Below are 14,066 nucleotides of genomic sequence, written 5' to 3'. Positions count from 1 at the left end.
GCCTAGAATTATTTAAGATATGAGGGAGGAGCTATTCTCCAAGGAACCCTGAGTACTTTTAAAGGTGAATAATGTTTGAGGCAAAGATCCAGGTGCTAAAAATGCATATTATAATTTTTCCTAATGCTGTTTCTATGCTACTTTAGTGATACAGTTTGAAAAATTATTTCTTTTGAAAACCACAAATTCACATTGGTATTTCCTATTTAATTCAAGCATTACTAAATCCTTTCTTTTTATTTAACTCTAACATACAGTTTTATATTTATTTTCTTTACAACATACCTGCTTATATTCTGACCCAAATTGCAATGACATCTTTTCTCTTTAGTAATCTTATAATGTCTCATCAACCATCATTTTCTAGTTCCTTTATTGATTGAGTCATCCATGCTGAGCCAATGGGACAGTGAGATAAGAGAGTCTATAAATACTGGCAGGAGATTGGTTGAAGGGATGAATTATTGAATTCAAGGTAATAGCAAGTTTAAGGAGGATAAGACAGCACAGATCAGGAGAAAGAAGAGAGATTGTGGGATAGTCTAGAACAGGTTCCGTGAAGGTAAATGAAAGAGCTGGAGGAAGGGGGTGGTGGTCAGAGCACAGAGGGATTGAAGTGCAGGCTACAAAGAAGGAACACTTTTAAAAGGTGGCTATGGTCATTGATGTGTTCCATGCCTGGAGATCTACACTTGCCTACATGTAACCTTCTATCCATAGCTGCCCAAGGAAGTACTGTACACCCACTTTCAGCTGGTACAAACAAACATACACACCCCATGTCTTGGGTGGGGAAGTGAGAGCCAGAGTCCATTTGAGACCTGGTACAGATGAACACCCAGGTTCACTGCCTGCTGGTTGTAATGTCCATGAAAAATGTGTACCTTGTTCAGGCTGGCCACATGTCCCCTTCCTGCCCTACCAGTCATAGGTTCTGGGCTGCTCAGTGGCCCTCCCCACACTTCTACTGGTGGCCGAGCCTCCTGCCCTAGTCCATATGGTGCTGGCTCAGCTCCTGACTGTGCTGGCTGGGATCTGTGGTGCTGGCTCTCCTCACAGGAAGGAGCCTGCAGGGTATGCTGAGCCTGGTCCATCTGGGCCCTTGTGGGGGCCTGTCAGGCTCACCTGTCCACCTGTTTCCAAGTAGCACTGAGCTAGAAGCTGGGGGTGGGGTGGGAGAAGGGAGAGCAAAGTCTGCAAAGTATGACAGGACTCTTTACCTGCCAAATCCTGCCCTCATCCTAGGGCTGCAGACAAAGAGATGCAGTGAGATGTTGTGAGGGCCTCTGGGAAGTGGGAGGGGCCACGTCCTAAGACACCATATCTCTGCTCATCACCTTGGGTGTTTGGCACAGGGTCCCATGCAAGAAGGTGAAATACAAACAGCCAGAGGGAGCCTCTCTCTTACCCCAAAGATGTTGCTTGTAGGGCAGGAGAGGGGAGAGGACAGAGTCCAGAAGTCAGGGGCTACATTCCTATGCTTGAAAGGCTTGAGCCCTCAGAGTGGAAAGATGAGGAAGCCAGAGAAGCTTGAATATTTCCAGCCACCCAGCAGGTTCCCCCGACGCAGGCGCAGAGATACCCGGTCCCCTGGGTCCAGGGGCAGTAGCACAGAGCTGGTGGCTGCCTCCCGGGTCACGTCAGGGTCATTGGCAAAGGCTGAGATGACAGGCCATGTGTTCAGCATCAAGCTCACCTGGAAAGGGAGGCCAGTTAGCATCTCTCCCCAGCCCTTGTCCTAGGACCCCACTTTTCTGAGGGTGGCCTCTCTCCTCCCCAGCCCCAGAGGGATACCCTAGAACCTGGCAACCTGGAGTTCATGCACTCTCCTGGGAGGGCTGAGGGGTGGCCAGTGCTGGATTCTGCAGGTCCTGCACATTCTGCTAGACAGGCCCTTTCTTCCCTTGCTCCTGGGTCCCCAGGACACAGGCCAATGGAGGGTCTGCCCAGGATTCAGCTGGGCTTCGCTTATTCCTCCCTCCATCCAAGTGGGACAGGGATAGGGCCTAGTCTTCAGATCACCTGGACGGTTTGGCGGTTGTAGACCTTCACCACGTGGAATCGGAAGCTGTAGACACCCCGGACAGGGGCCACGAAGGAGCCTGAGGCCCGATCAAAGCCTCCACCTTCATTCACCAAGACCTGGGGGAAGCAGACCCGGCTGGAGCTCAGGGAATACCTGGAGCTCAGGGAAACCACTGGGTTGGGGGATGGGTCAGTGAGTAAGGAAAATAAGGGGTGGCAAGTAGCTGTCAACAGGAGGAATGTACAGGTTCAAAAGAAATAGTGAGAAAGGGCAAGGAGGAGTATGGGTAGGAGCGAAGGGAAGGGAGATGGACAGTGGGATTGAGTGGCAACTGGCCACAGCATAGTGGGCTTAGATTTATTCCAGGCCCTTGGAGGGTAGGGGGTTGGTTACCTGGTCAAAGTAGATGGCCCCACTGGTGCCGTTGCCCATCTCCCCTGCCGGCTCATGGTGGTGGCTTCGGACTGCCGCAAACGCCACTCTTCCAGGGGGTGCTTCTCCCAGAGCTGCTCCCCCGGGCCCCCCTGCAGCAGCTCTGCCAGGCTCACAGACCACCAGGCACTCACCCTCCAGGAGGACAGGCTCTGCTCCCTCCTGGGCCCATCCAGTCCCCAGGGCCAGAATGGTCAGCGCCAAGGGCAACCTGGAATTGAGTGTGAGACCTGGTAGCCAGTGTTGCTTTGCTCCCAGCATGGCTGAATGGCTCTAACTCACAAGTCCTCCTGTCTTCTTGTCCCTGCTTCTGGTCCTTTCAGTTTCTGCTCTCCTCTAGACGTTCAACACCCGTCACCCTGCTCCTCAGCCCTCTCTCTGTGTCTCACTGTCACCTGGTCTCAGCATCTCCCTTTCCATACCTCTCTGTGTACCACAACTCTGTCCTGCTTCTCTCTCCTGCTGTCACTGCAGTTCCCTCCTTCTTGGCAGGGCACAAAATGACAGCAATTGGGCTCTGGGAGGGAGAGGAGAGATGAAGCAGCCAGTTAGGAGGGCTACAGCCAGAACCCCAGGACAGGCCCTGAGGAGGGAAAGCATGGAAGGCTGGAACTGGGACCACAGAGATGGTGAGTGTGTGCGTGTGTGTGCACGTGCAAGCGACAGCTCTTACAGCCCTTCCTCCTCCTCATGCCTTGCCTCTTCAAAATCCCTCACAGGTCTACAGCACTCTCAGTGTTAGCTCTTCCATTGTTAGACAGGAAAGCCCTTGTCTTTTTCCTACAATTGTTTTGGTGAGAAAGTGCTTGGGCCAACAGTGTCACTATGTGGTGACAATGGGCCAGTCACTTTTCTCCCTTTGCCTTCCAATAGCTTCATCCGAAGGGACTGGATTAGTCCCTTTAAAGCTTTGACTCTCAAGGAGTGGCTCCTGTTCCCTGAGAACTAGGGACGAGGAGCAAGGACCCAGATGGATCTGAAGAGTGTAGGGAGACCCAGTGAACAGCGGCCGAGTGGGCGGGGCCTAGGCCGGGGGCGGGGCCTGGAGCTGGGCGGAGACCGGCGGGATGGGGGGCTGCCTCGCTCCTCGGGCACTATGTAGGCTCAGTCCAGGGAGGAGCTCGGCTGACTCCGCCCCTGGTCAGGAAGTGACTCCAAAAACAGTTGGAGATGTGAAGAGAGGTCCCTGTTGGGTGAGAAATCGGAAAGGCCCGCCCAGATTCGAGTCCCCCCCAGCCCTCTGCCTTTCTCCCCTGGGCCCAGGCCGGGGGCGTTGGCGAAGTTGGGCCGACGGACACTTAGGGGCACGGGCTGGACAGGAGGCCGCGGGAGGCCGAGGCAGGTAGGGGAGCCTGGGCGGTGGGATTTGGAGGCCGCACTGCAGCCCTTGGCCGGGGGCTGCCGCCAGAGGCAGTGGGCGGGGCTCGGTCCGGTCCTTGGGCCCCGTAGGGGCCCGTGGCTCAACCTAGTGGGTGGCGGCGGATGCGGGGGAGGGGGAGGGGAGGGGGAAGGGGAGGAGGAGGGGACGAGGATGGGGGTGGGGGAGGGGGGAGGGGGGAGGTGAGAGTGACTAGAATCTTGGAAATGGTAGGCGAGGGACTGCCGAGTACAGCCCTAGTTCGAGCCCTGGTGAGGATCCATTTTAAAGAGGACGTCTTCGATCGGTGATTGCAGAGTCCCCGGAGGATTGGGACTCTTTCGTCACCCGTCAACTCCTTGTGGACCCAGACTGAGCTGGAACCGCCCCTCCCCTGCTGCTCAGTGCTGTGGTCATCCTATTACAAGGCCAGACGCCCATCCCAGACAGACAGCCTTGTTTATCCATGACGTCCTTTTGGAGAGAAGGCCTGTGCCCCTTTAATCGGACGTTCACTTCCTACCCTCAAGATGGCCCGAGATCTCCAGGGTTGTTTACCAGATTTGTAACTAGGTGCGACCTGTTGGTAGCTGATGTAGCCGGAGAGGCCAAGATGTGGGTTGAGGGGACGGCGAGGCTCTGAACTGTTTCCTACCTCCAGGTCTGGGCGGCCAAGCCGCCATGCCTACTTGGGGGGCTGGCTCCCCGTCCCCTGACCGCTTTGCCGTGTGTGCGGAGGCCGAGGACAAGGTGCGGGAGCAGCAACCCCACGTGGAGCGCATATTCCGCGTGGGGATGAGCGTCCTCCCAAAGGACTGCCCTGAGAACCCTCATATCTGGCTGCAGCTGGAGGGCCCCAAGGAAAACGCCAGCAGAGCCAAGGTGAACACCCCTTCCTGACCCTTCTGGGAACAGTGACTCCCTCCCCCCACTCAGAGGCCTGGGAGAAGAGGGGCTGGGAAGGATCTCCACCGCTGCTCGTCTTATGGCAACCTCAATGGTCCTGAGATGTGAGAGACTCCCCGACTTTGTAATTGTTTGGAGTTTTGGTTTTATTTCCTTTGTGATGACCTAGGTTCTGCCAGAGCTTGGAGACGGGTGATTCAGTTCAAATGAGTGTGTGCTCTGGGACAGTAGAGAAAATCCAGTTGAGCAAGCAGGTCCCACCAAGGAATTCACTGTAGGGAGGCCAGGCCTGGGTTCCAGTACAGCTCTACCACCTACCAGCCCTATGTGACCTGAGTCTCAGTTTCATTATCTATAAAATGTAAATAATGGCAGTATCCACCTCTTTGGGCTCATTGTGAATCAGATAAAGCATGAGTGCAGTAAAAGTTAGCAATAGCGGTAATAATGATGGGAATATACAAGACACATACACACATAAATTTTTTTTTTAAAGATTTTATTTATTTTTAGAGAGAGGGTAAGGGAGAGAGAAAGAGAGAGAGAGAAACATCAGTGTGTGGTTGCCTCTTGCACACCCCCAACTGGGGACCTGGTGTGCAACCCAGGCATGTGCCCTGACTGGGAATCGAACCAGTGACATTTGGTTCACAGGCTGGCGCTCAATCCACTGTGCCACACCAGCCAGGGCTTCACACATAAATATTTAGAGAGACAGTCCTGTGACTAATTAATTTTAATTGTATCTTAACATCAGTCAAGTTCTAAATGGAAATACTAGACATGGCTGTCAGCTGGAAAGGGAAGGAAGTGAGATCCTTGATCCCTTTTCAACCCTGGCTTTTTTCAGGATCTGTGGGGCTCCATTGCTCTGCCAGGGCATCCTGGAGCTCAGGGGAGAGCAGTGAGCCTGAAGGGGCTACTGGGCCACTTAGGATTCTAGCAGTCTCCTGTTTTCCTACCTTTCCCTTTTTTTCCCCAGGAGTACCTGAAGGGTCTCTGCAGCCCAGAGCTGCGGGATGAAATCCACTACCCGCCCAAACTGCACTGTATCTTCCTGGGGGCCCAGGGTTTCTTTCTTGATTGCCTGGCCTGGAGTACATCAGCCCACCTGGTACCTGGGGCACCTGGCTCACTGATGGTCAGTGGCCTGACTGAGGCCTTCGTCATGGCTCAGAGCCGAGTGGAGGAGCTGGTGGAGCGGCTGAGCTGGGACTTTCAGCCAGGGCCGTCTGCTGGAGCCTCTCAGTGTGTTGGAGTGCTGAGAGACTTCTGTGCCCTGTTGCAGCCCCGGGGGGATGCCCACAGAGAGGCCCTGCTGCAGCTGCCCCTGGCTGTCCAGGAGGAACTGCTGAGCCTGGTGCAGGAGGCATCTAGGGGGCATGGGCCCCAAGGGCTTCCTTTCTGGGAGGGGGGGAACCTAGGCCTGCTGGGTGCTCAGCACCAGGGAGTCAGAGCTCCCCTGAGTGAAGGCAGGGATTCTCTGGACAGTGGACCTGCAGCGTGGCAAGAGTCAAGGAGAGAGAGACATGCTATGGAGAAGGAGGGAGGGAAGCAGGGTGGTCCCAGGGAGATGGATTTAGGATGGAAGGAGCTTCCTAGGGAAGAGGCCTGGGAGAAAGAAGTGACCTTTAGGTCGCAATCAGGGAGAGGAGAGGCAGCGCAGGAAGGACTCCTGAAAGGGAAGGCCCTGGGGAAGGGGGTGTTGCCTCAGGAAAGAGGAAGGTTTTGTATACAGGGTGAGCCTCCTGGTGCCCAGGGCCCCTGTCAGAGGGGAGCTCAGCTCCGGGGAGCCTCTCTCCTCCAGCGGCTCCACAATGGGGAAGCCTCACCTCCCAGAGTGCCTAGCCCCCCACCTGCACCTGAACCCCCTTGGCACTGTGGAGACCGAGGAGACAGGGGAGACAAGCAGCAGGTTGTGGCTCGAGGTCGGGGGTCTCCATGGAAGCGAGGCACCCGGGGCGGCAACTTGGTGACTGGCACCCAGCGGTTCCAGGAGGCCCTACAGGACCCTTTTACCCTGTGCCTTGCCAATGTACCTGGCCAGCCAGACCTCCGCCATATTGTCATTGATGGCAGCAACGTGGCTATGGTGTGAGTACCAGGTGGGGATGAGGGTATTGGGGAGGGGGATGAGATGGGCAGTATTGTTCATCTTGGGGACATCTACTGAGGGGTAAGCATTCCAGTCAAGCTGCCAGGCCCTCCTCTGGGGCCCCAGAGTGCCGACCCCTTCCACTGCAGGCACGGCCTCCAGCACTACTTCTCCAGCCGCGGCATTGCCATTGCTGTGCAGTACTTCTGGGACCGTGGTCACCGAGACATAACTGTCTTTGTGCCTCAGTGGCGCTTCAGTAAGGATTCCAAGGTCAGAGGTGAGTTGGGCCTTGTCTTTTTTGTATCCTGGGATAGACCCCGCTTCCACCTTGAGGATAAGCGTGTTGTGCTGCTCTGTTTCTAGAGGGTCACTTCCTGCAAAAGCTCTACTCCCTCAGTCTGCTTTCCCTCACTCCCTCCCGAGTCATGGATGGCAAGAGGATCTCTTCCTATGATGACAGGTACTTGCTTCTCTCCTGGACCCAGACTTGATATTCAAGGAGCTCTGTGGGATATTGAGGGTGAGCCAGAGACTTCTGACCCTTTGCGCTGTTTCTAAGCCTGGGTATTGAGCAAAGGGCCAGTTATTCCACTGTGTGCCTCTATGACTGGTCAGGTAAACCTGCCCACAGGTGAGATGAGATGGACAGTAGACAACTGTGTTTGCCCATTCATCTTCATTTTTCATTCACCAAGCTAAATAATGCTTTGTGTTTATATTGTTCCTTACTGTCCAGAAAATACTAGTTTAATGAAAAGATGGGAAAGCTGATGACCTGAATAACTGATGAATGCCTTCTTCCAACCTAAATTACCAAACATGTAGAGAAATTCCCCCAACATTCTGGAAAAACAAGAGTGAATGTTCAAAATGACAAGTCAAACGGAGAAACACAATCCACACATGATAACATAAAACACGGCATAATAGAGAGATCACTGGACCTGGAATTTGATGATCTGACTTGGAGCCCCAAGTTGCAGTACTCATTGACTGACTGTGGATCAGTCTTTTAGTGAATTTACCTCTTGTCTCAGGGTCCTCTTCATTCATTCATGTTCCTTGTGACTAAAGAACATACACTATGTGCTTTACTTACTCAAGGTGCTAGGCAAGAATACAGTGATACAGTATTTCCTCACTTATCATGGGTATTACGTTCTAGACCCCCCTGCGATAGGTGAAAATCCACGAAGTAGGAACCTTGCATTTATTTTAGTATTTATATATATTTTAAGGCTTTATAAACCCTTCCCACACACTTATAAACCATTCCCAGTCCCTTATTAACCTTTCCGACTCCCTTATTAACCTTTTCCACAATTTTATAAACACTACTTATGTTCTTAAACATATTCTATACTCTTAAACCTATGTAACTTTAACAACATATGTATATAGTTCTGCAGAATCCCGCGATATAGCGAAAAATCCCCGATAAATATAATATTTTTAACAATCCTGCAATACAGTGAGGCCGCAATAAGTGAACTGTGATATAGAAGGGGACTACTGTATCCCTTAACTGTTCATGAACCCAATCAAGTATGGCAGAGAGTCTTACCTCTGTGTTACAGAAGTGGAGCAGAGGGTAAGAATGGTTAGCTTTCTTGGCGAAGGCTACTAAGTGGCAATGGAAAAATGGGAGTTTAAAGCTGGGTCCTGGGATAGACCCTGCTTCTACAATACCTTGAAGATAACCATCTGTTTCTAGAGGGTTACTTCCTCTAGAAACAGTGTGGGAAATGGGCAGATTTTAAAAGCTAATTAACCAATTAAAAATGTTTACAACTGAAGTCTATTCTCTAATATTTTCAGTTTTCAATAAAAAACGAGTTTCCAAACCACAGTGATGATACATTTTATCGTTTCAAGTACTTAACTTTCTCTCCCTAACAAGTAAAAAGTATTCTACAAAAAGGCAGTTCACTGTGTCTCAGTGATGTTGTCTTATGTCTAGACTTTACAGATTATCTAAGACATGGAACCTTCTATTTATACCAGCATTGACACAGAACTGAAACTGAAAGTTGAGTCAGTTGCTATGAATTTTAAAGTCACATGTTTCTACAGTTGTGTGGGTCCTGATAGGCTGGCAGCACAGTATGAATTTGGAGTCTTGCCTAGTTACAGTGACTGATAGTCATGCATAGTATAGGCTTCCTGGGTGAATACTGCTGAACAGCATGTGGCATAACATGATAATGGTAAATGTGCTTAGCCTGAAAATGCCTTTTATATATTATATGGTACCTTAAACAATTATATGTCATCTCCTTAATTTGTTTCCTGGATAGAAACTCAGAACCAGACATGTGTCACACAAAATCCTAACTACTAGTCCCCTCAATACCACACTGTCTTTCAGATACTGACTGCCCACTTAGTGCTGGGTGTGTAGCTTTCAGAAAGAGGTGGGAATGCTGGGAATTTAATTTCAAAGAGCCAAAAGAAACTATAAATCCAACACTTCAGTAACCTGGAGGAAAGGGAACCTGCTTCTGGCTGGGGTTTTGCGGAAAAGGAGAGACTTGTGTTTTTCAGTGCTAGAGAAGGCTATGGGCTGGACTGGATCTCTTGGTTTCTAAACCTGTTTAAAAAGATCCTCACCCACCTCTTCATGAGACCTCCCCCAGTTCCATGGAATCAGGATTACTCAGGTGTAGCCCAGGGGTTTCTTTTTTAATTATATTTTTATTTTTTCACTTAATTTTATGTTGTTAACATTTATTTATATTGTGCCATCTGGGTGAGCCTGTAATAGCGTAGCAAGTTAATACACCACAGTTTATACATCCCCTTCCCTTTTTTTAAAAGTTACTCTGGTGATTCTGTTCATCAGTGAAGTTTGGGATTACTTTCCAGATAGAGGGAATAGTTTGAGAAACATGGAATTCAGAGCATGTTTGAAGAACGGGATGTAATCTGATCATTGATTTTTGGCATGAGTTGAGAGTACTTTTGGGAATACTGGGAGAGAGAAGGCCATAAAGGTGGCTGGATCTGTGTTGCAGAGGCATTTAACTGTCAGGCCTGGGCATGTGGACTTTATTCGGGAGATAAAGGGCAAGTATGGAAGAGTTGTGTGTGTCCAAAGAGTTGGGGGAGGGCAGGAGAAACTAGAGGGTGGTAAATGACAGAGGGAAGGGGACCCTCTTATCAGTATCTCAGCTGCAATGTCTGAATAGCTAAGGTGGTAATGGTGAAACTGGAAAGGAAGGGGACAGGATGGAAGGCTTTTCAGAGGGAAAACATGATGGATTTGTGACTGATTGTTGGTAGAGTTGTGACTGATTGTAGGGTGGAAGAATACAGAGCCAGGGCTAGATCTTACTGTCTTAATTAACAAAGCATTAAGTACATATTGGGTGGAGGATTGTGGTGAGTGGAGGGGATGTTCTTGGGATTCTACATTGGATTCATCTTTATTTTCTCTCTAACTCATGGCACCTGTATCCAATCAGTCCCTGGTGGCTGGGTCAAGATGGGGGGAGGAGGGGCAGAACTCCCATCACCAGAAGTGGGTCATAGGAGTCGATAGCACTCTTTGGGGTTGAGGCTTTGGAGAATTCCAGAATGTTGATGTGGTTTCCGAGACAGGTTCATGGTGAAGCTGGCTGAGGAGACCGATGGGATCATTGTCTCTAATGACCAGTTCCGGGACCTGGCGGAGGAGTCTGAGAAGTGGATGGCAATCATCAGAGAGCGGTGAGGGGGCATCCCCTGAGAAAAGGGCTTGGACTCAGACCTTTCTCTAAAACCACTTCTGCTTTGCCACTGGGTGAGGACTCTGGAAATGGGCTTGACACTGGCTTGGAGGATGGTAGCTTACAGCTTGTGGTGCAGTTAGTCTCAGCTGTTTGGAAGATGAGCAGGGGCCCCTCTGTGACCATTCCACTTTCTGTCCCCATCCAGCCTGCTACCCTTCACCTTCGTGGGAAACCTCTTCATGGTTCCTGATGACCCATTGGGGCGAAATGGCCCCATGCTGGATGAGTTCCTGAAGAAGCCAGTCAGGTAATGCTCCAGACTCTCTTAGGCAGCCCCAGCCTTGGCCCCCTTTCTGCAGGGACCTTGCAGGCCTGGAGACTGGGGAGAAGTGTGACCTCAGTCTGGGCCAGCCTAATTCTGTAGTGGTTTGTTTAGGTTGCCTTGGGCTTGGCCCCAACTGCTTCCCTGGAAATCCTGACACAGATCTCCAGGCTGGGAGGGACGCTCCTGTTTCCTGTTTCCCCTAGTCAGTGTGTGCTGGAGTTATTTGGAACATGGTTGCTTTTACTTATAGCCACTTGTATTCAGAACTCCCTCTGCTGGGCCATTAAGTAAGTGAGTATTTATTAGACTAGAACTAGATTATAATAGTGGCAGGGTTCACCCTCCTGGTTTAAAAGTAACCACCCGTCTTCCCTTCTGGAGTTGGTTGATACTGCCGCTCAGCGGTCAGCTTGGGGAACTTCAGAGCCAGGAACAGGCTGGGCAGTTAAGAGCAGTGGAGTGCTGGGAGGCCTGCTGAGCTCTACTTCTCTCCCGGTTGCACATCAGCTCCTCTCTTCTCTCTGCTTATCCCCAGGCCACAGGGATCTTCTAAGGCTCAGCATCCTTCCAGGGGCTTCGCAGAACACGGTAATCAGCAGCAGGGAACAGAAGGGGAGGAAAAAGGCAGCGGTGGCATTCGGAAGACCCGGGAGACAGAGAGGCTTCGGCGCCAGCTGTTAGAAGTGTTTTGGGGCCAGGATCACAAGGTGGACTTCATCCTGCAGCGGGAGCCCTACTGCCGGGACATCAACCAGCTCTCTGAGGCTCTGCTCAGTCTCAACTTTTGAGCCTCACCGGCCCTAGTGGCTGCCTCCCTGTCAGCATCAGCCTTGCCCAGCTTAGCCTCTTCTGTGAGGATCCCTTTGATGCTCAAACCCTGACCTGGACCCACTCTAGTTGGTTCATTGGTTGAGGGACGGACTGAGGAAGAGCATTCCAGTGCTCTTGCCTGGGGCACTTTGGGGACAGGTCCATAAAATGGCCTGATCTCTTGAGTCAGGACGCCAACCAGCTCTCAAGAGGTTCTGTTCAGCTCTAACTCCCCAACCTTAGCACAGGGTTTCTGTAGGGAGTGCGGGCTGCTGGAAAGGGTAGGTCCTGGAGATTGGGACTTCCACGGTGGAGTGGGCAGGAGGGGAATGAAGACAGGTGGCAAGGAAGTTGAGCCTTTCCTACCCCTGGCTGCTGCTCTGGATGGCCAGAGGACAGGGTGCTTCCCAGGCCTGGCAGGGCTCCTGGGAGCCTTGAAGGGAATGCTGGGCCCTTGAAAGGCTAGTGTGAGGGGTCTGGGTCACAGTGGTGCAGCAGGGAGCTGGTGGGAAAGGTAGAGTGAGACATGGCTTCTGGTCTCAGCCGTGCCTATCTGCGATCTTGATTGAGCTACTTGGCCTTTACTTCTGCCTATCAATCAGATGTAAAAATGCCTGTTGGGAGAAATGAGAACATGGAGGGCTCTTTGGAGGAAAAGTACTTGGACCAAGTCTCAGGTGTGTCTGTCTATAACTGCACAGGTTTCCAAACCAAAACCTTACTTTCAGAGAACTGAGGGTCCTCTGTCCCCAGGGCCTGCGCCCTAGATTTTAATACTGCACCCTCATGATGTGCCCTATAATGGCTGCATCCCTTTTGGGCAACCCCCAAATCCACATTTACAAAACAGTTAGTTAGGGGTGACTGTTTGCATTACCAGAATACTCTCAGGGTTCCTCTAAATGGCAGCTCTCCTGTTGCATTCAAGTGTTTACAGATTGACGAATGTGTCAGAAAGTCCCGTTCAGTGCACTTGTGGTGTGAATTCACCAAATCGATGGAAGCCATGCTCTGCAATGACAATGTGATCAACCCTAGCATTTTCTCTACAGAACACGTTGCATAAAGCGAGGCCCACTTCTGCTTTGTGTGTGTATTTTGTGTGTGTGTGTGTGTGTGTGTGTGTGGTGGTGTGGTTATAGAGGTTGTATCTAGATGAATTAATTTTTTGGAAAATGAAAACTGAAGAATTATTAGAATAGGGAGAATCAGACCAACTGCTGTCCCATTGGAACATTCTCTTGCCCTGATTCCTACAGGTCTTTGTCCTGTATCTGCTTGAAGTCCCCCTGTGCCAGGTAACTGACTACTTCCAAAAGTCCTTTCTTTAGTGCAGCCCTGATATATACTTATGCCCTTGAGGCTGGTCATTTCCCCAGGAACAAATACAGGGCTAACTTCCTAGAGTCCCAAGACTGGATAAAGAGGGACAGGTGCCACAGAGTTCCCTGCTGTCTAGGCCCTGAGGTGAGTCCCTGGACATCATCCTTTTCAGGCTCTGGCTTGCTTCTTCCTGAGCAGCACAGGCAGTTAAAGACTGCCGCCCCAGTTCCTCATTCCAGCAGCTAGTGGGAGCCGAGTGATGATGGGGAGGGTCCCTGGGTGCTAGTGTTTACCATTCCTCCCAGTTGTGATGTACATCACTAGACCTTACCGACTTGTGCTGGGGGCAGGTGTCGGAGAGAGGCTAGTCAGTGACAGTGACTCAAAGTTCCCTTGCAAGAGGGGAGATTGATTAATATGGCCCAAGTTGAGGGGGCTAGAGGAACTACTGGGCAAGTTGTGGCAGGTATCAGGGTAGGTAAAACAGGAGGGTCCTAAATGAACACTCACTATTTTTTTTCTAATAGGGTTGTAGTTTTTGGTCATTCTTTGCCCCCTTTCACTTTCAGTGATGGTGGGTGTGAAGTAGGCCAGAGGTATCTTCTTTCCTTTTGTGCCTGGGACTCTGGTTGACTGAAGTGGCCTCAGACAGATGTGAGGCCAGTCCTAAGCTACTTACAGGCAGGGTTGGCTTACTTCTGCAACTTGATGAACTGGGACCATTGTGTGATCGCTTTATTAATTCACTGCCATTCAGCAATAGACTGAAGGCTGTCCTAGACTTGGACCTCATCTCCTCTGCTGGCCTCCTAATGGTACCTTGTGAACAATTATGCAGGGTGACCACAGAACCCATTAGAAATGGATCATCACATCTCTTCTGGTCTCTACCATTATTGTAACCTCATGCCCCAAATTTGTTAGCAGCTCTTTTGGCAATGGAGGGAACAAAAAGGGAAATAATGCCCATTGTAACTTTCAAAACCCCACATAGGTGAGTCTTCTAGGGTGATGTTCTTTGAAATAAATTCAAGGAGAATCTAGGCTGAAGAGATGAGTCAAAGCTAATGAGATAATTT

General features: G+C 50.8%; 2 protein-coding genes across 5 annotated transcripts; one reads left to right on the top strand and one right to left on the bottom strand.

Annotated features, from left to right (window-relative positions):
* Positions 1–856: 856 nt before the first annotated feature.
* On the bottom strand, positions 857–3,020 carry CBLN3 (cerebellin 3 precursor). Its single transcript, XM_090270193.1, has 4 exons — positions 2,420–3,020; positions 2,023–2,142; positions 1,583–1,696; positions 857–1,161 (listed from the first exon to the last, which is right to left on the bottom strand). Exons 1-4 carry the CDS (start codon positions 2,717–2,719, stop codon positions 1,054–1,056), a joined length of 642 nt encoding a protein of 213 aa, XP_090126319.1. The 5' UTR covers positions 2,720–3,020; the 3' UTR covers positions 857–1,053.
* A 569-nt stretch (positions 3,021–3,589) lies between these two features.
* Positions 3,590–12,747, top strand: KHNYN (KH and NYN domain containing). Of its 4 annotated transcripts, none has more exons than XM_090270188.1 (8): positions 3,590–3,651; positions 4,477–4,697; positions 5,704–6,815; positions 6,966–7,096; positions 7,183–7,279; positions 10,420–10,527; positions 10,735–10,836; positions 11,390–12,747. In XM_090270188.1, the coding sequence occupies exons 2-8, from the start codon at positions 4,497–4,499 to the stop codon at positions 11,640–11,642; spliced, it is 2,004 nt and encodes a 667-aa protein (XP_090126314.1). In that variant the 5' UTR covers positions 3,590–3,651; positions 4,477–4,496; the 3' UTR covers positions 11,643–12,747. The 4 variants fall into 4 exon arrangements, with proteins under 4 accessions (XP_090126314.1, XP_090126312.1, XP_090126311.1 ...); XM_090270186.1 differs by lacking the exon at positions 3,590–3,651 and adding an exon at positions 3,737–3,796; XM_090270185.1 differs by lacking the exon at positions 3,590–3,651 and adding an exon at positions 3,737–3,800.
* Positions 12,748–14,066: the final 1,319 nt, after the last annotated feature.

This window comes from Furipterus horrens, unplaced genomic scaffold, assembly GCF_987537825.1.
Source record: "Furipterus horrens unplaced genomic scaffold, mFurHor1.1.pri manual_scaffold_3, whole genome shotgun sequence".
Lineage (NCBI taxonomy): Eukaryota > Metazoa > Chordata > Mammalia > Chiroptera > Furipteridae > Furipterus > Furipterus horrens.
This window is presented reverse-complemented; position numbering and strand designations above follow the sequence as displayed.

Bases quoted from the DNA above. Each gene is read 5' to 3' on its own strand.
- CBLN3 (XM_090270193.1), bottom strand. From the start codon at position 2,719: ATGCTGGGAGCAAAGCAACACTGGCTACCAGGTCTCACACTCAATTCC. The intron at 1,697-2,022 runs GTGATCTGAAGA...CTCCCTTTCCAG, and splicing joins ACAACCGCCAAACCGTCCAG to GTGAGCTTGATGCTGAACAC. The intron at 1,162-1,582 runs GTATCTCTGCGC...CCCCACCCCCAG, and splicing joins CCCTGGACCCAGGGGACCGG to CTTCTAGCTCAGTGCTACTT.
- KHNYN (XM_090270188.1), top strand. From the start codon at position 4,497: ATGCCTACTTGGGGGGCTGGCTCCCCGTCCCCTGACCGCTTTGCCGTG. The intron at 4,698-5,703 runs GTGAACACCCCT...TTTTTTCCCCAG, and splicing joins AAAACGCCAGCAGAGCCAAG to GAGTACCTGAAGGGTCTCTG. The intron at 7,280-10,419 runs GTACTTGCTTCT...TTTCCGAGACAG, and splicing joins ATCTCTTCCTATGATGACAG to GTTCATGGTGAAGCTGGCTG.